We start from the raw sequence: 24,170 nt of genomic DNA, 5'->3' as shown, positions 1-24,170 counted from the left end.
GGATTATGGTACAGGGTTGGATAATGCACAGTAGAGGATTAATAAATCATGGTATCAAGAATAATTCACATAAGTGTACACCACTGTCATAAGTAATATTGAATGGAGGAAAGGAGGAGATGTGTGAATTATAATGTAACTTTAATTGGATAATTAGGTGTGAGGGATGAAGTACAAGTCTCTCCCCTCCTGAAATGTGACCCCTCCCTTGGCATTCTCCAAGGTCATAAAAATCCATGCAGTGTTTATCTTTAATTAAAAAGGTAGAAACAAACCCTTTGAAGCTCTTGACACAATGGTGTGAAATCTTCTGCAGCTGCAGCCAGCTCTTTTGTCTGACTGAAACACATGGAAACCTCATGGTACAAGTCACAGCAAGCTCTGAGGTATTGAATTTGGAAAATGACCTAAAATAACAGAATGCAATATTTCTGAGACGAGCCATGCACGTAATCCGAATAGGCGTTTCTTTCCCCACACGCACATATTGTTTAGCCACCTGTAGCACTCTGGATTATGGAGTTATAAAGCATAGCTAATAGGAATTACATACAGTACACATATTTGGTCTCTATGCGCAGATAAAATCCAGTGGCGGTACAACCAACCCATTCAGAGCTTTGGGCGCAAAATTATGGGCCAACCACGGTTCTGAACAAAAAATCTTATTCTCAAATATGGGAGGAAGGAGACAGCAGAGTGTGAGAAGGGACAGCTTAGGAGATAAGAGACAGCCGCTCATTTTGAGATGAGTTTCTCTAATGGCCGGAGGATACGTTAGCTGATGCGGCCAAGAAATCGATTTGGACCTGTGATCCCTGAGTGCCTCCCTGTGGTCACATGCTACATAACTCGATAATTGCAACCTATCTATACCCTATCCTTGTACTACACTTCTGACTGTATACCTGTATATTGTTCTTGTCAATATATACCTGTATATTTCTAGTGAGTCTTTTTGGCGATTAAATATAAAATTAATCTGGGCTGCTCTTTTATCTCACGAATCCCCACGTCCGCACACTTGGTTGGTCAATTGTACGCTACCCGATATAAGCCTGTTGTTGAACGGGTTTTATGTCGAACGAAGAACTGGTGGCAGAATACTGTATTGCTTTAGTGAGGAACTCTGGCAGTGACGGCCGGGAGGTTTATATATATATATATATATCCCCAGCCTGGACTGGTGATATATATCCCCCCTCACTGGGTGCGCCTCACTAACTCGTATCTATAAGGGAAGATTTTCTGGCGACTATTTGCCCTCGGTGCAGTTCCCTGACTGACCTGGAGCAAGTGGTGGTGCCAGAGAGCCGATCCTTCAGGCCCTTCTCTCCCCTCTGAGATGACCGAACTCAACGCCCCCTTCCCCTGTGAGATCCCTCACATTAGGGTTAGGTTACTAATGCTTAGTTTAATAAAAAAGAAAATACTGGCTTGCTAGAAAGCAGAAAATTCTGCAACAGACGTCTCAGTATGATATTACCGAAGACAGTAGATTTGTCATACTGTATAAGAGCCAATGTCCCTCTAATATCAATCGGCTATATGGGTCATTATGTAGGTAGATAGCCGGCAAAAAAAGGAATATTTTAAGTTTTCGTTCCAATGAGCTGAGCTAATATTAAGGGATTAATAGTATTGCTACCAAAGATGTAGGCTGATAGTAAAGTGAGCTGGACTAAAACCAATGTATCACATGGCTGAAGTCCGTTCAGTGTACAGAACTTATAGCAGGTGTCCGTGCGCTCGACAATGGTGGATCAGGGTGTGTCACTGATTAGTATGCTCATTCACTAATTCATATGACTTATAATCCTTTACATGATTGTTTGATTACAATTTTCATGTTCTCTGCTCAAACCGACACTGGAACAAGTGCTGTGTGCGGAATAGTACGTAGGTGGTGTTCCACGTATTCATGCCAGTGGGACCGCTGTGCCTGCGTCTGAAAGCACATGCAGCGGTAAGTATACGCTGCTCCTAGGACAGCTGACAGTGCGCAAGGTTGGGTGGCATCGAGGCCAATTGCGCAAAGTGTCACAGAGGTGCGCGATCAGATCGTAGTGCGCTCAGTCTGAGAACGGCGTTCTCCACCTGAACTACTGAGTTGAGGCCGCGCTTAGAGGAAGAAAGGTGCTCGGTGGTCATGCCTACACATACAAGCACATGCAACAGTAGGTATATGCTGCTCCTAATACAGATGACAGTGTGCAAGGTTGGATGTTCTATAAACTAAATGTGCAGACTGTCACAGGAGTGCGCGGTCAAATTGTGATCAATCATCAGACATACGATAAAAGAGACTTGATTTACCGGTCTCCAAACATTTTGTCGAAAGTGGACACACGGAAATGGACCTTAAATTTTGTTTCATTGATCATGTTCCACCACTTAGAAGGGGAGGTGATTGGGTAAAAATGCTGAAAACTAACGAGTTACAATAGATTTTCAGACTTAAGACTTTCAGACCAAATGGACTAAATGTTGACTACAAACTGAACAATATACTATAGGAGTTCTATTTTCGTTTTTGGTGACTCCTCCATTTCTGTTACGATCCATTTTTGGATGCATGGCAGCTCAGGTTCCACTATGATTTAAATTTTAAATGTAGTTTTTTTTTTACTTTCAGTCCAGCAGGGGTTAATGTCAGTCTCCCTTGCTGGCAGTGTGCCAGGTCAGCTGATGTGGGTCGTGACCACTCTCACCATCCTTTAAATAGTCACCTGATGCATCAGCTGACTGTTGGTGATAGAGCAATCTATGTTGACCAAGCCTGGAGTAAGGAGCTCCCTGGTTGCTGTATTGGTGAATTTGTAGTCCTGGTGCCTTTCGTCTGCTGTGTGGTGCTTTGCAGCAGAGAAAGTTGTTAAGCTAAGTATTTTATTTTTACCTTGTCTGTCTTGTGCTTGTCCGTGTTGCACCATCTGCAGTGGTGAGGCTAGTGCCCTTGCCGGCCAGTTCACTAGCCAGGGCAGTGCGAGGTTACAGCGAGGGACTAGGTTCGTGACAGTGGCGGGGGGGAAGGACCCCATTATTGCGTTAGGGGACTGCAAGGACAGGCTCAGGTTGGAGCTCAGGAGGTGTGCATCCCTCATTCCCTATGGGTAGGGCCTTCCTCTACCCATTTCCATCCCCTTGAGTATGTTTTGTGCCGTCCACTGACCGACCCCCTGTTGGGTCGTTACATTTTGTGACAGTTTCCTTGTAGTGCGATTATATTTTTTCATAATTTTAGTTTTTTTTATCATTTTTATTTTCTTCAGGTCATATGAACAGCGAAAATTGATCCAAGATTAAGACTCATCCCATCAAAAATATTTTTTTTTGTATGTGTTTTTCCTAAGTTTTTATTTTTTTAAATATTTAAGTTTTTATTTACATTTTTTTCGTCCCCCTTTTTCTATATATTCAAACTGAGTGATAATATTACTGGAATATTTGTATACTATTTTACTCGTCTACAATATGAGGGACAGGGTCACATTCTCCACTACACAATTTATTATCCTTAATGTCTGTTACAGATAAAATTCTTGTGATATGCGGCTGATAATAGGTATTAGACCTACCGGTAATTATGTTTCCAGGAGTCCATCCTGACAGCACCATGGAGGACGTCGTCCTCCTCCTTACAGGGACTGGAAAGCACACAAGAGGTTAAAAGGCCCCTCCCCACCCCCATTCCCTCAGTGTTTTAACAAGTACCACACCGTGGATAATGCAATTTAACGCATTTATTAACAATATATTATTACATATGACATAACATGATCAGGGAGGGAACTACCCGTGCTGTCAGGATGGACTCCTGGAAACATAATTACCAGAAGGTCTAATACCTATTTTCCAGGATGTCTCTCCTGACAGCACCATGACAGCACCTTGAAGAATACCAAAGTACCTCCTCAGGGTGGGATCACTGCCTGCAGAACCATCCTCCCAAAGGCAGTTTGTTGGCTAGATAATACGTCTAATTTGTAATCTCTACAATTACTTATCCAGCCTGGACCAGGTTGCGGCCCTACAAATCTGGTTTACTGATGCCCCTGCCCTCTCGGCCCAGGAAGTTGAAACCACTCTAGTCGAATGGGCTTTTAAGCCCTCAGGGGGGCTGATGCCCTGAGAGTGATAGGATAGTGAAATTACTGAAGTAACCTACCTCGCGATGGTGGCCTTAGAGGCCTTCTTCCCTCTATTTTTCCCCCTAAATAAAATGAGGAATTTATGGTCCTGCCTCCAACTATGAGTGGCTTTGCTGTAATCAATGACAGCCTGTCTGACGTCTAACGCGTGCAGGGCCCGCTCCTTCTCATTTGAGGGATTTTCGCAGAACAAGGGCAGAACAATTTCCTGGTTTAAATTCCGACAGGAAGCTACTTTTGGAACGAAAGCGGGGTCTAATTTCAGAATTATACGGTCATCCCAAATTCAAAGATATGGGTCCTGAACGGACAAGGCTTGAATCTCGCCTATACGTTTTGCTGTGGCAATGGCAATTAGGTTCGATGAGAAATGGACATCTTTTCACCAGGTACAAAAGGATCTGAACATAGGGACCTAAGGACCAAATTAAGATCCCAGGGGGGAACTGACAGTCTGATTGTGGGGCACACATGCTGTATTGCCCTGATGAACCTTATTACCCATGGGTGAAAGGCCAGGGAGTAGTCAACGGTGCTTAAGGCCGATATCTGGACCTTTAGGGTACTGGGTCTAAGGTCCTTATTAAACCCTGCCTAAAGAAAATCTAAGATGCTTGGGATATCTGGTTTCCCTGCAATCAAGTCGGACCTGCCACCTTCCAGATAGAACTTCTTCCAGATTTTATAATATATTGCAGAAGTAACGGGCTTCCTGCTGGCCTGGATTGTGGTTATGAGCTGGTCCGACAGCCCCGGAGCTCTCAGGATGTCCCGCTCAGGATCCAAACTGAAAGATGAAGTCTTCCTGGGTCCTGATGGAAGATTGGACCCTGATGGATGAGATTCTCCCTCTGTGGAAGCAGCACCGGGTCTTCTACTGTCATAATCCCCAGAAGCGGAAACCAACTTCTTTTCGGTCAATATGGGGCGCTCAGAATTACCCTCGCTTGATCCTCCTGTATCTTCCTGAGGAAGGCTAGAATGAGTGCCATCGGGGGAAAAGTGTAGAAGAGGGACTGTCCCCATCTCTGATATAGCATATCGACGCCCTCTGGGTTGTCTGAAGTAAAACCTGTCCGTCTTTGTGCTTTTCCTGGTCGCAAACAGATCTATATGAGGTCTGCTTCAGAGATGACATAAATACTGAAAAAGCTCCTCGTTTAGCTCCCATTCCATTGACCAGATCTTCTGTCTGCACAGGTATTCCGCCACGACATTCTGAGACCCCTCAAGATGGACCGCCATTACTGACAGGACTATTCTCTCTGCCCAGGAAAAAACACCTTTGCCAGATCCTGGAGCAATCGATGTCTGGGTCCTCCCTGGTGGTGCAAGAAGGATACTGCTGTCACGTTGTCCGATAGGATTTTTACGTGCTGGCCTCCTTGTCGAGCATGATTTCGTGTTAGGGCTTCCCACACAACGTAGAGTTCTCTGTAGTTGGAGGACCTGGACTGTATGTCCGCTGGCTACTCTCCCTGGAGATTCTTCCCTTCCAGGTGTGCTCCCCATAACCACTTGCTGGCATCCGTGGTAATTACTATGCATGGGGAGGCGATCTAAGAAATGCCCACCTTTAGGTTTCCAGGCTGAATCCACCACAGTAGAGACTTCTTTCCTGCTGGGGATAAGGACATCTTCTTGTCGAGGGAGGACTGACATCGATCCCAGACTGACAGGACTTCCCACTGCAAGGCTCTTGAATGAAACTGTGCCCAGCGGACACTTGGGATACAGGACGTCATAAGGCCCAACACTCATTGCGTAACTGATGGACATCCGACCTTTCATGAGCTCCTTCACCTTGTTCTGCACCAATCTCTGTTTCTTCTGAGGTAGGAAGGATGTTCTGCGACTGGAATCCAGCAACACCCCTAAAGAGAACCTTCCTTTTCTCCGGGGCCCAGTCTGACTTTTGCCTGTTTATGATCCAGCCGAGGGATTCCATAGTGGTTATGGACATTTCTCTGTGCCGTCGGAGTTCCTCTGCCGAACTGGCCACCAGGAGGAAATCGTCCAGATATGGTAGGATGATGATGCCCTGGCTTCTTAGAAAGGCTACCACTTCCGCTACCAGCTTGGTAAAAACTCAGGGGTCTGAAACCAGGCCATATGGAAGGCACTGAAACTGAGTTTCAGTTCCGCTCTTGCAACCATACCGCGAACCTCAGGTATCTCTGGGATGCCGGATGGACAGGAACCTAGCACTTTTCAGATCGATGGTGCACATTAGAGCATCTCTGTCTATTAGGTGTACCGTGGATTTTACCAACTCCATCCTGAATCTCTTTTAAGTGACCCAGGAGTTCAAGGGCTTTAAGTTTATTATTGTGCGTGACTCTCCCGATGACTTTATTATGTAGAACAGAGAGGAGTAGTGGCCCTCGCCTGTTTCTGCCGGAGGAACTGGGACTATAATGGCCGAGCTCATTAGATCCTTTAAGTCTGCCCACATGGGGGAGCCTGACTTCACTGTAAGGGGAGCGATGACTCTCGGGGGGAGGGGAAGCAAATGCTATCACATATCCCTCCGATATGGTCTTCATGACCCACTGGTTCTGGGTGATCTGAGACCAGTTTGCAGAAAAATGCCTGAGACGCCCCCCCGATCAAGACGGCATCATTGCCTTCTAGATTTTGAGCCTGATCCGAACAGGGAACTTCTACCTTTCCCGCCTCTACTGTGGGTACTGCTGTAGGGACTCCTAGAGGACCTTCCCTGGCTCCTGTACTCTGTCTGTCTCCGAGAGGTACCCGGCCTACAAAAGGAATGATTTCTTCTCTCTCTCCCGGGAACCCCTTCTTTTTATCGGTGGCCTTCTCTAGGATGTCATCCAGAGCAGGACCGAACACTTTTAACCCAGAAAAAGAAATGGAGCAGAGCTTATTTTTTGAAGCACCGTACCCCGACCAGGTTTTCAGCCAGATAGCTTTATGAGCCACATTGGAAAGTGAGCTATTTCTGGCCGAGAATATTATGGATTCAGCTGATGTGTCAGCTATAGCTGACTTCATTAGGGGAAGGGACGTTCAGGTATCCTCCCTTGGCGTTTTATTAATCAGATGCTCCTCCAGTCGCCCCATCCACAAAAACATAGATCTGGCAACTGAGGTAGCAGCTATATTCGTCTTAAATTAAAGCCGCTGATGACTCCCAAGCTCTTTTTAGTAGGTTGTTCGCCTTTCTGTCCATAGGGTAATTTAAGATGGACGAGTCCTCAAGAGGAATGGAAGTCCTTTTTGGCAACTTTTGCCACAGGCACATCAATCTTGGGAATTTCTTCCCAAATCTTAGTGTCCTCCGGATCAAACAGAAGTCGTCTCCTAAAGTCCCGGGATATCAGTAGGCGCCTCTCCGCATCTTCCCACTCCTCCAGGACCATAGCCTGAATGTGATCATTCACTAGGAACACATGTTGTTTCTGTGCCCGGAGGCCCCCAAACATTAAGTCCTATCTGGACTGTGGCTTTTGGACCTCCTCCACCTGCATTGTGTCCCTGACAGCTCGGACTAGCTCATCCGTATCATCGGATGAAAACATATCTCTGCCTCGCTCCTCACCTTCCGATAATACTTCCCCCTCTTCCTGGTCAAACCCCAGGGAATAGGAATCCTCCTCTGAGCTTAGCTCCATCTCCCACCTATCTTTCTTAGCACTTGGGCCAGGGCTGGGGGACTGCGGCTGGGCTGAGAAAGAGAGGACATAGAAGCTTGGACCTCTTCCCGGATCAGGGTCCTCATCTCAGATAGGAGGGATGGCTGTTCCTCCCTCACAATCTTGCCAGTACAAGAGTCACAGAAGGTCCTGGTATATGTGTCGGGGAGCTTTATGTGGCAAATAGGGCATTTCTTGGACTTCGCAGATACTTTTCTCCTTGTGCGTCCCTCCTTGCAGGGACAGGAAAAACACTGAAGGAATGGGGGTGGGGAGGGGCTTTTTAACCTCTTGTGTGCTTTCCTGTCCCTGTAAGGAGGAGGAGGATGTCCTCCATGGTGCTGTCAGGAGGGACGTCCTGGAAAAACTTGAATACATTACCTTGATTAATATAAGAATAATCTATAACATATGCACTAATACATGATAGTAAAGTTGCGGAATACTTGGGGCAATACCGGAATATTGTAAAATGAAATAATTTCTGAGCACAGGCATCGGAAGCAGCCTAAAGCCTCCATAACTGAGCTACAGAGCGGGATTACAGACATGGGGGAGTGGAAACAGAGACTACTCACTGTACCAGAAGATGTTAATACGCACAGAGAAACTCAACTATACTTGTTGATAGACTGAAGTAAAAAAAACGTGCCTGGTTTATGGTGTGCAGACGTCTTGTAGGGCACATACAGCTTGCATTTGTTTTAATTTCTGTTAATTTTCCGATGCTTTGGCCTTCTGATAAACTTAGCCCATTGATATGCTGCCATAAAAGAATCAGAAAACCAACATTTTGAGCCGTTTTCTATCTTTTATTAGGTCTGCATTTCAAGTAGTCACTGACTGATCCTTTCCAGTTCTTGCCATGATGGCATCACTCGTAGCATCGATAATTACATTTAACAGAACATAGAAGGAAAGACACATTGGGATCGATAAGAACATGTGAAACCCATCGTAGATGCCAGTGCAGCGGCTCTTCTGGATGTATTGTCTTTGGTTCAAACCGGATGGGTCCTAAGTTATGCGAAGAGTTCCTTTTAGTTATCGGGTAGACTGAGCCAGCTCTTTGATCTAAGGTAAAAAAACAAGTTTCTTTTTTCTGTGTCTTTCCTTTTCCTCTTTTATGCCTCATTATCCACTTTGGTAGCAAAATACAAGAGATTATCTACCAGTGATATTCGTCTATAGTGCAGGAAACAGGCTGTCCATTACATATGGGCAGAATTTACAAACGTAGGAGTATGAAAATAGTTTGGAACTGGTCATTTGAGAACTTCTTTCTGCACGATAGTCCTCAAGGGGTTAAATTATACATCAGAAGGCACTGTTAGGCAGCAAGTCTTTCTTACGCAGTTATACTCCAAATAGTTCACATTTTATTGCAATCTGAACATTAAAATGGCTTCGTTCTCCGATGTATAACGAGTCCTGATTACTGGCTAAAATGTTACATACATTCTGACCATAATAGAGGCTTCTACCCTGTGTGAACTTTTAGATGCTTTACTAGACTGGATTTTTGACTAAAACATTTCCCACATTCTGAACATGAAAACGGCTTCTCCCCCGAGTGAATTCTTAGATGTGTCATAAGATTTGATTTCATGTTAAAACATTTTCCACATACTAAACATGAATACGGCTTCTCCCCTGTGTGACTCCTCAGATGTACAAGAAGATTCGATTTCTTGTTAAAACATTTCCCACATTCTGAACATGGAAATGGCTTCTCTCCTGTGTGAGTTCTTTGATGTTCCAAAAGAATTGATTGCCGACTAAAACTTCTTCCACATTGAACACAGGAAAATAGCTTCTCCACATTGTGATTGCTTTCATGTCTTACAAGATTGGATTTCTGCCTAAAACATTTTCCACATTCTGAACATGAAAACGGCTTATCTCCCGTGTGGATTTTCAGATGAGCAACAAGACCTAGTTTCTGATTAAAACATTTCCCACATTCAAGACATGAAAATGACTTCTCCTCAGTGTGAATTTTTAGATGTTCTACAAGACCTAATTTCTTCCTAAAACATTTCCCACATTCTGAGCATGAAAATGGCTTCTCCTCAGTGTGACTCATTTTATGTTTCACCAGATTTGATTTATAGGTATAACATGCCCCACATTCTGAACAGGAATATGGCTTCTCTCCTGTGTGACTTCTTAGGTGATCCAGAAGATTTGATTTCTTCCTATAACATTTCCCACATTCTGTACAGAAAAATGGTTTCTCCCCTGTGTGACTTCTACGATGATCTAGAAGGTTTGATTTCTTCTTAAAACATTTCCCACATTCTAAACATGAAAATGGCTTCTCCCCAGTGTGACTTCTGAGATGTTCTATAAGACTTGACTTCTGACTAAAACACTTCCCACAGTCAGGACATAAAAATGGCTTCTCCTCAGTGTGAATTCTTTGATGCGTCACAAGATTTGATTTTTGGGTGAAACATTTCCCACATTCTGAACAGCAAAAAGGCTTCTCTCCTGTGTGACATCTTAAATGATCCGAAAGGTTTGATTTCTTGATAAAACATTTCCCACATTCGGAACATGGAAATGGCTTCTCTCCTGTGTGAATTCTAAGATGTTTCAGGAGATTTGATTTCTGAGTAAAACATTTCCCACATTGAAAACATGCAAATGGATTCTCCCCTGTTTGACTTCCTGGATGATTCTCAGGAGAACCTTTAGGAACAAAGTGTTGTGCACATTCCAAAGATGAAAATGGCGTCTTTCCTGTGTGAGTTTTTTCATGTCTAACGAGATTAATTTCTTTGGTAAAAGATTTCCCACATTCTGTACAGGAAAATGAATTTTCCTTTCTGTGAATTTGCTCATTTAAAGAGAGATTAGATTTTATATTTACATTTTTCCAACGTGAAAATATTTTCTCCGATCTATTTCCAGTTCCTTGTTTGCTAATCAGTGATTGATTAGACAAAAGTTTTTTCTGACTGTTGGTATCAGTGGATACGTGTCTGTTGTGAAAGACTACAGGTATGTTAGGAGTTATTGAATCAGCTTGTGTGGTGTTGTCATCTAAAAGGAGATTTCCATGACAGCTTCTCATCATGTCTACACCTAGAAAAAGAAATATTAAATTATTTTTTCAAAGAAATTTTTTTTTGTAATTTGAAGAGTTTGGGAAAAACATGGCCAAAAAACGAATCAGGTAAAATTTAGTCAGGAATTATGTAAGATAGAGAATAATACTTAAAATGATGTCTAAACAAGCAGACAAGAGAGGAGACAAATAATAGTGATATATGACAAAGTGGAATGCTATATAACAACGGTTATATAGACAGAGAAAGGACACGATGTTATATACAGATAGAAAGGACATGATCCTAGAGACAATGAACAGATAATCATAACACTCATTGCAAAAATTACTAATAATGACCATGAAGACAACATTTTTCTGATCTTTACTGATCCTAATAATTATTATTTTTATTAGAATAGGGACATTTAAAGTCAAACAAGCTCTTACCAGTCACTGACACTGATGTGAGATTTTCGAGTCCATACGTCGTTCCAGCAGGACTTTCCTATGAGAATTCCATATTTTACACATGATAAAAAAGAAAAAGAATGCTCTTTTATTATATCCTGATGACTGTCAACAACCTCCTAGAAGAAATGGCATTATCTACCCTAAAGTATCTCCTTACATGGCGATCAGAAAGGAGTAACATTTAACAGAATATTAGTTATTTCTCTGCTTGAAACTTTTTGTGGAGGGCGCTTTGCTCAGTATCACCAGCTCTTACATTATTCAACATCGTCATCACTGTTGAAGAGGTCGCTTTGGTTCTTTCTGCTGTAGAAGCAGTCAATTGGCATTGTTCTCTCTGTCTATGATTTAGATCTACACTGCAGAACTTTACATTCATCCAAATTACATCTCAGTTTCCAAGCAAAACACAATGTTATATAAACCTAGAAACCAGTTATACCGACCACAGGCAACAGGAGATTAGTTGAAGCCTCATTACATCAATCTACAGAGAATGTGCAGAAATCTCATCTACCTGATGATCCCGGGGGACATTTTCCTCCTTCTCTGGCCGATCCTGGGAATCTAGAGGACTGGGACATCTCTCTGGGGGATTTCTCGGACTGGATCCATCTATAGGAGATAACCGCAGTGACTGAATACATTGTCTATATGTGATGAGCAGATGATGGGGAATCTACACGACTCTCAGACCTGTTCTCTACACCCCAGGAAGATCTCCTCTTACCCGGAGATGTGATGGACCGGTGATCCTCCATCATGGCGCCCTTGTACAGATCCTTGTGTCCTTCTATATACTCCCACTCCTCCATGGAGAAATAGACGGTGACATCCTGACACCTTATAGGAACCTGACACACACAATGACCCGTCATTAGCAGACCCCTCCCCCGGCGTTATTGTATAATGTCCCAGCATTCCCGACAGTGCTCACCTCTCCGCTCAGCAGCTCAGTGATCCTATTGGTCAGTTCTAGGATCTTCTGCTCATGTATCAGTGAATGAGGTGGAGGCTCGGTGATGTCACTCAGGCTCCTGCTCCGCCCTCCTGACACACGAGGGGTCACACACTCCCCAGACGCCGTCTTCACTACCGTGTGATCCTGTGTATGGGGAGACGCCGATCACTACACAGAGGCGAAGAATCCTTCACCTTTCCCGTCATTTCCCTGCTTTATTCCTAGAGATCAGAGTGATGTGATGTGAAGCTCTCACCTCTCCAGTGATCCAGTAGATTATCTCCAGGGTGAGGTCTAATATCCGAGCCGCCATGTCGTCTCTGTCCTGCTCCATCCTCGGTGGGGGAGTCACTGATGGAGAGGACCATGGAAAAGAGTCCTGAACATAAGGAACCTGTGAATACAAGATCTTCTTAGATGAAGTATCTCACGAAGACTAACACTGTGTATATCATACATTGGAGGTCTTAGTTATTGTCAGACTATCATGGCGTCTACAAAAAGTGGAGAATTTCACATTATAAACGTAACTGTTTTGCTGGAGTAGAGAGCAGACATTCTTATCCAGGACACTCGAGGCTCTGTACTACTTAATGAGATCTGCTCTTGCTGCAGCTTCTCATCTCAAGAGCAGAAACGGCCATCCTGTGTAGTCATCATCAAGTTTGTACAACAGTTTTTTCCGTTATTTTCTGAGACAGAAACTTTTAGGGTATGTTTACACGGTCAGGAAATGCTGGGGGTTCGACGCTGCGTACATCCGCAATGTGAAATCCACAGCGTCCAGATGTTACAGCATAGTGGATGGGATTTCATGAAATCCCATCTCCACGATGCGTTCAGAGACGCAGCTGGCAGACCTACGTAAACGGATTTTCGGCGCGTCTTTATAGACCTCAGTATGTCTATTTACGATGTGGAGACGCTCAGTCCCCGCAGCGTAAATTTCCCATAGACTATCATTAGATGCGGTAAAACCACATCTAATTATTAGTCACAAGTGTAATAACTGCGGAAATGCAGCTTACTACGCATGTGTACTAATTTCAATAATGTCTTACCTTGTTACTGCCGGAAGTTCGCGTCCACTGCAGTTCTCGCGATGACTGAGCTGACCGCGAGAACTGCCATGCACGTGACCGCCGGGGTTATCTCCTGCCACTAGGCTGGTTCTCATGGTCAGCTGATCACGAGAACTACAGTCCAGGTGACCGCCGGAGATCTCCGGTGGTCATCTACATGCTCTACTGTCAGGCATCCAGATGTAAGCAGAGCTGGACTCATCGTGGGACACTCGTTATGAAGGACTACATCGGAACAGGGAGTATTTGTGTTGGTTTATTATTTTATTTTTGGAGAACAAGGCCGTCGCAGGAATTAGGAGTATAATAAAATCAGAAAACTGTGTAGTGTTCGTTAAAATACTTTATACTGGCTGTGTCTTTAGTTACCGTATTACAACTATAGGATTAGTAATGGATAGGTGTCTTATTGACTCCTCTCCATTACTAAGCTGAGCTTGATGTCACCTTACAATACAAAGGTGACATCAACCCCCCAACTACTACCCCATATCCCACCTCTACAGGGCAGTGGAAAGAGAGAGGCTAAGTGCTGGAATTGGCGCATCTTATAGATGTGCCATTTATGGGGCGGCTGTGAGCTGGTGTTTGTAGCCAGGGGGGGCTAATATCCATGGCCCCTTCCTAGGCTATAAATATCAGCCCGCAGCTGTCTGCATAGCCTTTTCTGGCTATTAACTATAGGGGGACCCCACGTCATTTTTTTGGGGGTCCCCCTATTTTACTAGCCAGTAAAGGCTAAGTATACAGCTGTGAGCTGATATTAATAGCCTGGCCCCCAATCACCGGATTTCCCTCTCTGGTTTGGAAAATGTTTGTTTTTTAGTAAAAAAAAAAAACGGAAAGCATATTACATATCCCTCTCTCTGCTTTCAGGAACTTCCTGTGTGGCCGGTGTCACACTTGCGAGTGTGATGCGCGAGTATCTCGCATCAACACCTGGCACTTGGGACCGGACTGTGCAGCTGCATGTATTTCTATGCAGCCGCACACTCCAGTCCCAAGTGCCGGTGGCTGTGTCGGGTGCTGATACACCAGTTTCTTGTATCACACTCGCAAGTGTGACACCAGCCTGTCACATATTTCCGGATGTGACACAAGATTCAACACATGTAAATTAGTACACATGCGTCGTAAGTTGCGTTCCCACAGTTATTACGCATGTGACTATTAGATGCAGTTTTAACGCATCTAATGATAGCCTATGGGAAATTTACGCTACGGGGACTGAGCGTCTCCACATCGTAAATAGACATGCTGTATTCTGGAAAGACGCACCGCATGTCCGTTTACGCAGGTGAGCCGTGGGCGTCTGTGCATGCATAGTGGATATAGGATTTCTTGAAATCCCATCCACTATGCTGTAACATCTGGACGCTGCGGCTGTACGGAGCGTCTAATGATCCACAGCAAATACTGAAGTATAACGCCACGTGGAGACATACCCTGATACTTTTTAGTCGACTGTTTTTTTTGTATAGTGAACTGTAGTCTTTATTGGTAACAATTCAGGCTCTCCATTTTTTTTCTACTTACAGCATTTACCATATTAATTTTATATTTCACTTTACATGTAGATGGATCGGACTTTTCTAGACGTACTGATACTAAATATATATATATATTTTTTAATTATAAAGTTTGCATTTGCAATGGGGGGGCATTCAAACTTTATAGTGTTTTTTCATTTTTATACCTTTTTAGTCATATGTATTGTACTGCAGTATTTAAATCTGTAGTAAAGATATCGGCCTCCTCTGATGCTCAGCCACAGGGTGAGTCACAGGAGCACAACGATTCTGGGACCAGGGACCTTCAATAGGCCCCCGGCGGCAGTGTCAGCCCCTCAGCATCCCGTGATCACGTGCGCTCGGATTGCAGCCAGAGAAATATTGATGTCAGAGATTGACAGCAGCATCTAAGTGGTTAAACAGCCGTGATGGTCGCGAGCTCCTGTCCCTCCTGTTACATGAATATGGCGGCGGCTGTGGAACAAAACCAGCCGGGGAAAAAGGCACAATTTCCACAAAATTCCGTATTAACGTGCGACAGCTGAGGCATCGATCCGATCTCCTGAAATAAAAATGCTTAAGAAGTGGCTCCGCTGTAACTGGCACCAAATTTATCACAAAGGCGCGACATTGGCTAACTATGGAGCGGCGCAGTGGAAGGACACGAAGGATTTGGTAACAGTTTCACCCTCCTGATAAACGTGAGCCGATACGTGTAGTGTCGCGATTATTCCTTGCGCTCTGATGAAGATAATAGAGCTGTGTGATGTCCTGACACCAGCAGCTCCGCTCACCGCCTGCTCCGGCGCTCCTCCTGGCAGCTGAGGCCGCACCTGGCGGGATGACGGAGCCTCCGAGGAGGTGGGAGTGAGGTCACCTGGAGGGGCGGGGCCTCCACAGCGCTCTGCTGCTCCACCACGTACCAAGCGGCAGGAAATCATCTGCACATGTCGTACTTGAGCTACTGCAGGACCTGTGGTGATGTCACGGTCATGTGATCAGTCACATGAGGAGGCGTAAAGCAGTGAACAATTTTTTCAGCACTTCCTGTCATGTGATCAAGGTCTGATAACTTCCTGTCATGTGATCATGTGTAATATGTCTGATAACTTCCTGTCATGTGATCATGTGTAGGCGTGATATCCACTAACAGCAGTGTAACTGATCACGTGACTGTGACATCACCACAGGTCCTGTACACGCCAGGAGTATCCAACTGTGATATTACAATTTTCCTCAGGATCAGTAAAGGGTTGTGGCTAAATCCAAGTCGGCTAAAGGACCTGGTCCTTCTAGGCACTGGGATTTCGCTTTCTCACACTGAGTCGGCTATTTCCTTGTTGGCAGAGGAAGCATCACCACCCCCTTCTCCCCAGGCAGACCCCCCTCCTCCAGCATGCACATGCAGCCCCATGCAACCAACATCACCCCTTCTCCACAGGCAGACCCCTCTAGCATGCACATACAGCCCCATGCAAGCAACATCACCCCTTCTCCCCAGGCAGACCCCCCTCCAGCATGCATGTGCAGCCCCATGCAAGCATCACCACCCCCTTCTCCCAAGGCAGACCCCCTCCAGCATGCACATGCAGCCCCATGCAAGCATCACCACCCCCTTCTCCCCAGGCAGACCCCTCCAGCATGCATGCGCAGCCCCATGCAAGCATCACCACCCCCTTCTCCCCAGGCAGACCCCCCTCCTCCAGCATGCACATACAGCCCCATGCAAGCAACATCACCCCTTCTCCCCAGGCAGACCCCTCTAGCATGCACATGCAGCCCCATGCAAGCAACATCACCCCTTCTCCCGAGGCAGACCCCCCCTCCAGAATGCAGCCCCATGCAAGCATCACCACCCCCTTCTCCCCAGGCAGACCCCTCCAGCATGCATGCGCAGCCCCATGCAAGCATCACCACCCCCTTCTCCCCAGGCAGACCCCCTCCTCCAGCATGCACATACAGCCCCATGCAAGCAACATCACCCCTTCTCCCCAGGCAGACCCCTCTAGCATGCACATGCAGCCCCATGCAAGCAACATCACCCCTTCTCCCGAGGCAGACCCCCCCTCCAGAATGCAGCCCCATGCAAGCATCACCACCCCCTTCTCCCCAGGCAGACTCCTAGCTCGTGCATGAGCATCCACTTACCTGATCTGTGACCCCAAAACACTCCAAATCCCGCCGTGACATGGTCGTGCGTGCATGACGTCAGCAGAGGTCCTTTAGCCGACTTGGATTTAGCCTCAACCATCAATAAAGTTTATCGTGTCGTACCAGCATTCTTGTTGCCTCTCAAGGCCGCTTGTAATTGTAAGACTGCATAAATGTTACTACTCCTTAACATAAAAATGGTCTCTTCAGAGAGGAGGAAAACTAGAACTCTAGTGCCGACTATAGAAAGTAGCAAAGGGTTTGGCCTTTATCCTAAGTCATGTGACAAGGCTCGTTAAAGGGTCGATAGATATTGACTTTTAGGATCGCTACTTCCAATAGGTGGCGATAGAGTTCTAGTCCTCATCCTCTCTGAAGAGACAATTTGCATATTTCCCAGAGGAGCATTGCAAGGCTTAAAAGTCTCCTCATCTTGGCATGTCAGGCTTGACATGTCGCTCTCTGTATGGAGAAATGTTACCCATTGGATCCTATTAAATAACCTGAGCCACCGTATCACACACCAACCGCATCAATGGATGATGTCCTGAAAATAACAACACAGCAACAAAGCGCAGACGTTCACAGGCATGGCTGAAAAGTTATTCAACTAGATTTCTTGGTTGAAAATTATTATATCAGGTTTTTAAAAATGTCATTTTCCCGTGGTCAGTGTATCTATGTCTGGTTTTAGGTCTTGTTCTACAGCAGTCTGTAAACCAGCGAGGAGGTTGTCATCGCTCATGCGACTTCTGTCAGAGCTGTGCTTGGGTAGAGCTCTTAACGCTGTGCCCTGGGTATAGTTGTCAGATCTATGCCACTGCCCATGAGGTGCTGAACAGTGGTGCGCACCGGAGCTCAGAATCCAAGATGGCACCCACTCCATATGCTGGCGCCCCTGCTAAGTGCTGGCTGCATTCTATGGCAGGAGGAAAGTAGAGAGCCCATCCTACTGCATCCAGATATTACGAGCCACATGAAATGGCGTGGAGGATTGGCGTTTGCCCACGGACCTTCAGTTTGAAACCTGCTCTCTATAAAGTGTAAAGGAATGGAGAAGCTGTCGACAGCCTCCTGTCAAGACTTTATGGTTATTTCATGCATTGTCATGTTTCAAATGTTGTTTAATCCAATTTGTGGCCTGCAAAAGTTAATTAATAGCAGACAGGGTTAACTGTTGGAGCCAGCCCATGGTGGGAATGTGTTACTTGTGCAAAAGGAACTCGGATCGGGAAAAGTGCTTGATGGAAAAGGATGTACGGTCCTAATTTGATCAGACCTGTATTGAAATGGGTGTTGTGTGCGAAGAAGGGAGACCATAATCGAATAGTATGTTCTCAAGTAAACAAAGTAGTAGGTGGCAGATGCATTCCTTATCTCAGGCAAGTGGGGGCCTACATCAAATGTTATCTATACTAGATATGAAGCGAATGTGGAGCCAGACCTGAGGGTCATAGAGGAGAAGATGGCCAGGCTGGGACACGTGTTCTCCTAAGGGGAACTGAAGATACAGTGACAGACCGCGCAGCGGGCAGCCCACATAAAATGCACTTTGGGAATAGTAGTGAGCAGTGTTAGGCTAGTTTCACATTTTTTCACAGTTGCGTTCGATGGGACAATGCTTTTTCCACTGGAATTTTCTGGACACAAGCCACACCCAATGGGCGTGTCTTATGTAAATTCTGGTGTACGCATGTCGTTGCGTACACTTGCGTTCTCGTAGACAGTAATGCGTTTTTTTACGCACTTCATCCGCAGTCATCCATATAACCCCATATCTGCAGGCTAACAGCGTTATTCCTGGTGACAGGTTCCCTTTAAACGTTATCTCTACTATCTGATGTATATAGTTCACATCAGTTTCAGTAAAGAAAAGTTTATTTTTGGATTCTGCTCTCTCTCATTCACCTCTACTTCATCGGGTCCTGCCATGTCAAGCAGCAGCATGTGGTCTGCATTGGCGTATCGCTAAGGTAAAGATGCACACTCAGCCATGATCGCCATTTTTCTGTAGTGTGGCAGGGCGTGGATGTAGCCCTCGGCCATGGCTGCTCCGCCTGTTACAGAAGCTGTGACCCAATATATACAATTGTGATTTTAAAGAGGTCCCTTCATAAAGTTTTACTCTGGAGGATGACGTCGAGGCTTTTCTAACTGTGTTTGAGAGAGTGGCAGACATGGAGAAACTGCCCCCAGAACAATGGGCAGAGGTTGTGGCTCCATACCTTACCGGGGAACCACAGAAAGCATATTATGACCTGCAGGATGCCGGGACAGGCGGTTGCACCTCTGGTGCCATCAAAAGGACTAGCCTCCCCAGTCCAAGATGTTCGACCTTTTACACCTGGTGCAAAAATGCATGCAGCCTGAGATCTGCTCTTCTGCACAGATGGTGGAAAGTGATAGCGAACCAATTTATCTACTCACTACCTAAATCTGTGCACAACTGCACTGCCCAAGGAGATCCCCAGAATGCAGATGACCTCGTGGAAAGATACTTGGCTATGGAGAACTCCCTGAGCAATCAAGGAACCCTAAAGTCACCTTTCTGGGATACGCAAAGGAAGGGGCCCAAGACCACATCCGAGGGGCGCCCCAGGAGTGTTCAGAGCTGGGTTACACAGGTACATCTCGTACCTGTGTTTGTTCGAAGTGTTGTGTCCACAAGGTTGTTGTGGCCAAAGACATTGCATGCTATAATTGTCAGGCATGACATTTCGTTGTTCTGAGATTTGAGGGTTAAAGCTGTAGCAGCCAGTAGTCCGGTACGGCGCCTGGAGTAGGCTATGGTAACAAGATCGCCTGATATAAACGGTGAATTTCCTTTAACTGCACTGACTATAAAGGAGGACGACGAAGTATCCTCTGAAGCCAATATCGCTGAGGTGGAGGAGTCCCAGGATGTTTGGGACTGCCCAGTTCAGGGACGTGATAATAAAAGGTACCCTGGAAAATGTAGTGGTATTGAATGTTGTTCCCCAAGAGCAGAGAACCAACGCTGAGTTTTCACATTTGGCCTGGCATAATAGTCTCTTAGGTGAAGGGACCAAAGGGAGGGGCCAAGTAAAAGAGCCCCTCCTCAAGGTTCCAGAGCCAAAACCCATGGGGTATTATCGGTCTGCTCCAATGAAACAATTTAGGCCTGGGGATTGGGTAGTTGTGTTAGTGTTGACATTGGAGTGCAATTTAATTGTCCAGTGGCAGGGACCATATAAGGTGGTGGAAAAAGTGGTAGAAGCGATACAGAACTGACACACTCCCTCACTATAAAAACAAACAAACAAAAAAAAAACTGACCCCTGTAGACTCTGTGGGTTTGCAGTTCGTGTCCAGCCTTGGGCAGGTGGAGATGAGGAGACTATGTAGGAAAGCTGGGAAGCACAGTGTTAAAGCCTAGCTCTGTAGAGTTTGATTAGAGGCACCTGCCTTGTTTTGTCTAGAACCAGGATATGGGTTCACCTTATGTCAGTCTGCTGGGGAATGCAGAAGAGAGTGTGTTGGAGCTTGTGAGTAGTGTTGAGCTTTCCGATACCGCAAGTATCGGGTATCGGCCGATATTTGCCGTATCGGAATTCCGATACCGAGTACCGATACTTTTTTCGTATCGGATACCGGAATCGGAAGTCCAAAATGCAATGAGCCACTTTTGTGGCTCTGATTGGCTGCCGAAATGACATCATCATGATGCGCTGTCTGTGCGCATCATGATGCGCCGTCAGTTCGGGCCTTCGGGGGGGCTGTGCCGACTGTCCGGGGGTCTGTGCCGGCCTGCCGGTGGTCTGTGCAGGCTCTGGGGGTCTGTGCCGGCCTGCCGGGGGGCTGTGCCGGCCTGCCGGTGGTCTGTGTAGGCTCGGGGGGTCTGTGCCGGCCTGCCGGGGGGGGCTGTGCCGGCCTGCCGGTGGTCTGTGCAGGCTCCGGGGGGCTGTGCCGGCCTGCCGGGGGGGCTGTGCCGGCCTGCCGGTGGTCTGTGCAGGCTCCGGTGGTCTGTGCCGGCCTGCCGGGGGGCTGTGCCGGCCTGCCGGTGGTCTGTGCAGGCTCCGGGGGACTGTGCAGGCATCGTCCGATGGGACTACAAGTCCCATCGGGAGATGCCTGCTACCATGACAGTGATTGACACATTAGCCAATGATGGGACAGTAGTAGTCCCATCATCCGGCTAATGTGTTGAATGTAAAAAAAAATAAAAAAAAAATTTACATGCTACATACATGCTACATATATACAACATGCATACTACATATATACTACATGTAACATACTTACTACATATATACTATATATACTACATGTAACATACTACATATATACTACATGCTACATACATGCTACATACTACATACATGCTACATACATAATACATATATACTACATGCATGCAACATACATACAACATATATACTACATGCATGCAACATGCATACTACATATATACTATATATACTACATGTAACATACATACTACATATATACTACATGCTACATACATACTACATACACACTACATACATACTACATACATAATACATATATACTACATGCATGCAACATACAACATATATACTACATGCATGCAACATGCATACTACATATATACTATATATACTACATGTAACATACATACTACATATATACTACATGCTACATACATGCAACATACACACTACATGCTACATACATGCTACATACATGCTACATACATACTACATATATACCACATGCATGCACCATGCATACTACATATATACTGCATATATACTACATGCATGCAACATAGATATATACTACATACAATACATACATATAGACATACAGTACATATAACATAGTGTACATACTCACCGTCACTTGTCACTTTGATCCCCGAAGCCATTGTCCCCTTGAGGAATAAATATCAAAATAAAAAAACACCAATATACTTACCCCGATCCGCAGAAGTCCACGAGGGTCCCACGTCCATCTTGCGTGGAGAACAGCAGCATCAGCTGATGCTACCGTTCTCTACCAGCTACAGGAATACAATGACGGAAGGTAGGTATCCTTCCGCACTGTATTCCTCCACCACTTTAAAAAAAAAAAAAAAAAAGTCCCTAGTCTCACTTTATGCCATTGCTGCGTGGGAAACAATAAGTGAAGCACCAGAGTTGTATTTGGTTGGGATACGTATGACGGATTAAATAATGTTATGGACCCCAAAATGGAACAAAAAGCCTTAAAGGAGATCGGTCAGCAGGTTTTAGCTATGTAATATGAGGACAGCATGATGTAGGGGCTGAGACACAGATTTCAGGAATGTATCACTTATTAGACTGCATCGTTTCCATACAATGTTTTATCACCAGGAGGTCATCACTGCGCAGAATAGCTCCTTAGTACCAAGTGGTCCCACCACACCGCCTCCTCTGATAAGCAGCTTAGACAATGTACACAGAGATTCTGGTGTGGGCGAGGTTAGCTTTCTAAGCTCTGCTACATACTACTTCTAAAGACTCTGATTGTGTTACAGCTGCTACATCCAGTATGTGACACATCGCTGGATTCAGGGTCTCTTTTCCTTCATTATGATCCTGTCAGATGAGGGAACAAAAATCTGGTGACAGATTCCCTTTAAAATCATCCTGTAAGAAAACAAGCCCTTACTCAAATCTGTCAACCTAGTTCCTTGATCATGGCATTATCCTGACACCTTTAGTGCCTCGTGTGATGACAGGACAGCTAATAAAAAGAAGAGCCGCAGACGATATCAGGTAAGAGGTGGTCCTCACAGCTCCCGCTCAGCAGCCACAAGTTACTGACCTGGCTGATGGACCAGGTCATGCAAATGGAAGAATAGGTTTCCACATTACTAGTAGCTGAAAAGCTATGAAAAAGTATAATAGCTGCAAACAGGGCCGGCGTCAGCACCCGGCGCACCTGGGCAAGTGCCGGGGCCCTGTTGAGACGGGGGGGCCCACTCACGCTGTCTGGGATACCGTACGTAGCTCCCAACCGCCGCCGCCACGCCCCCCAATGCAGGTCGCTCTCCAAGAGTCCCACCGGCTACCGCAGCCCTGATTAATCCCAGCAATGACATCGCTGGGCTTCTCTGCATGCACAGGCTCTGTGATGAGGTCACAGGAGGGGAGGAGTCATGGGTCACATTATCAGGAGCCTCGTGTCTGCAGGACTCTGCTGTGCTGCTCGTCATGGTGCTGAATGAGGTGAAGTTTCTATGTGGGGTCAGGAGGGATTTACAGTGTGGATGTAGCAGAGCTGTGTGTACGAGGTGTACGGAGCAGAGCTGTGTGTGTACGAGGTGCACGGAGTAGAGCTGTGTGTGTACGTGGTTACGGAGCGGAGCTGCGTGTGTACGAGGTGTACAGAGAGGAGCCGTGTGTGTACGAGGTGTACGGCGCCGCGTGTGTACAAGGTGTACAGAGCAGAGCCATGTGTGTACGAAGTGTACGGAGCAGAGCCATGTGTGTACGAAGTGTACGGAGCAGAGCCATGTGTGTACGAGGTGTACGGAGCGGAGCCGTGTGTGTTCGAGGTGTACGGAGCGGAGCCATGTGTGTACGAGGTGTACGGAGCGGAGCCGTGTGTGTACGAGGTGTACAGAGCGGAGCCATGTGTGTACGAGGTGTACGGAGCGGAGCCGTGTGTGTTCGAGGTGTACGGAGCGGAGCCATGTGTGTACGAGGTGTACGGAGCGGAGCCGTGTGTGTACGAGGTGTACAGAGCGGAGCCGCGTGTGTATGAGGTGTACGTAGCAGGGCCATGTGTACGAGGTGTACGGAGCAGAGCCGTATGTGTACGAGGTGTACGGAGCAGAGCCGTATGTGTACGAGGTGTGGGGAGCGGAGCCGCATGTGTACGAGGTGTATGGAGCAGAGCTGGATGTGTACGGAGCGGAGTCATGTGTGTACGAGGTGTACGGAACGGAGCCCTGTGTGTACAGTGTATGGAGCGGAGCAGAGCCTGGCGTGTACGGGTTGTACAGAGTGAAGCCATATATGGATCGGAGCTGTGTGTGTACGGAGCAGAGCTGTGTGTGTACAAGACGTACGGAGCGGAGCCGTGTATGTACGAGGCATACAAACTGGAGCCGTTTGTACGAGGTGTATGGTGGGGAGCATTCATACCTCCCAACTGTCCC

At 46.1% G+C, this 24,170-nt stretch overlaps 1 protein-coding gene across 1 annotated transcript in view; it reads right to left on the bottom strand.

Moving 5' to 3' along the window:
- Positions 1–8,595: 8,595 nt before the first annotated feature.
- LOC141060052 (uncharacterized) overlaps positions 8,596–24,170 on the bottom strand; it is a 50,011-nt gene continuing 34,436 nt past the window's right edge. The window contains exon 8 of the mRNA XM_073556315.1: positions 8,596–10,473. Within this exon, the coding sequence (XP_073412416.1) occupies positions 9,285–10,473 (1,189 nt within the window). The 3' untranslated portion in view covers positions 8,596–9,284. The remainder of the gene's footprint in view (positions 10,474–24,170) is intronic.

The sequence above is a fragment of the Dendrobates tinctorius genome, unplaced genomic scaffold, assembly GCF_039654945.1.
Source record: "Dendrobates tinctorius isolate UK_male_01 unplaced genomic scaffold, ASM3965494v1 ptg000232l, whole genome shotgun sequence".
In the NCBI taxonomy this organism is placed as follows: Eukaryota; Metazoa; Chordata; class Amphibia; order Anura; family Dendrobatidae; genus Dendrobates; species Dendrobates tinctorius.
Note: the sequence above shows the minus strand (reverse complement) of the source record. Positions and strands in the feature narration are given on the sequence as shown.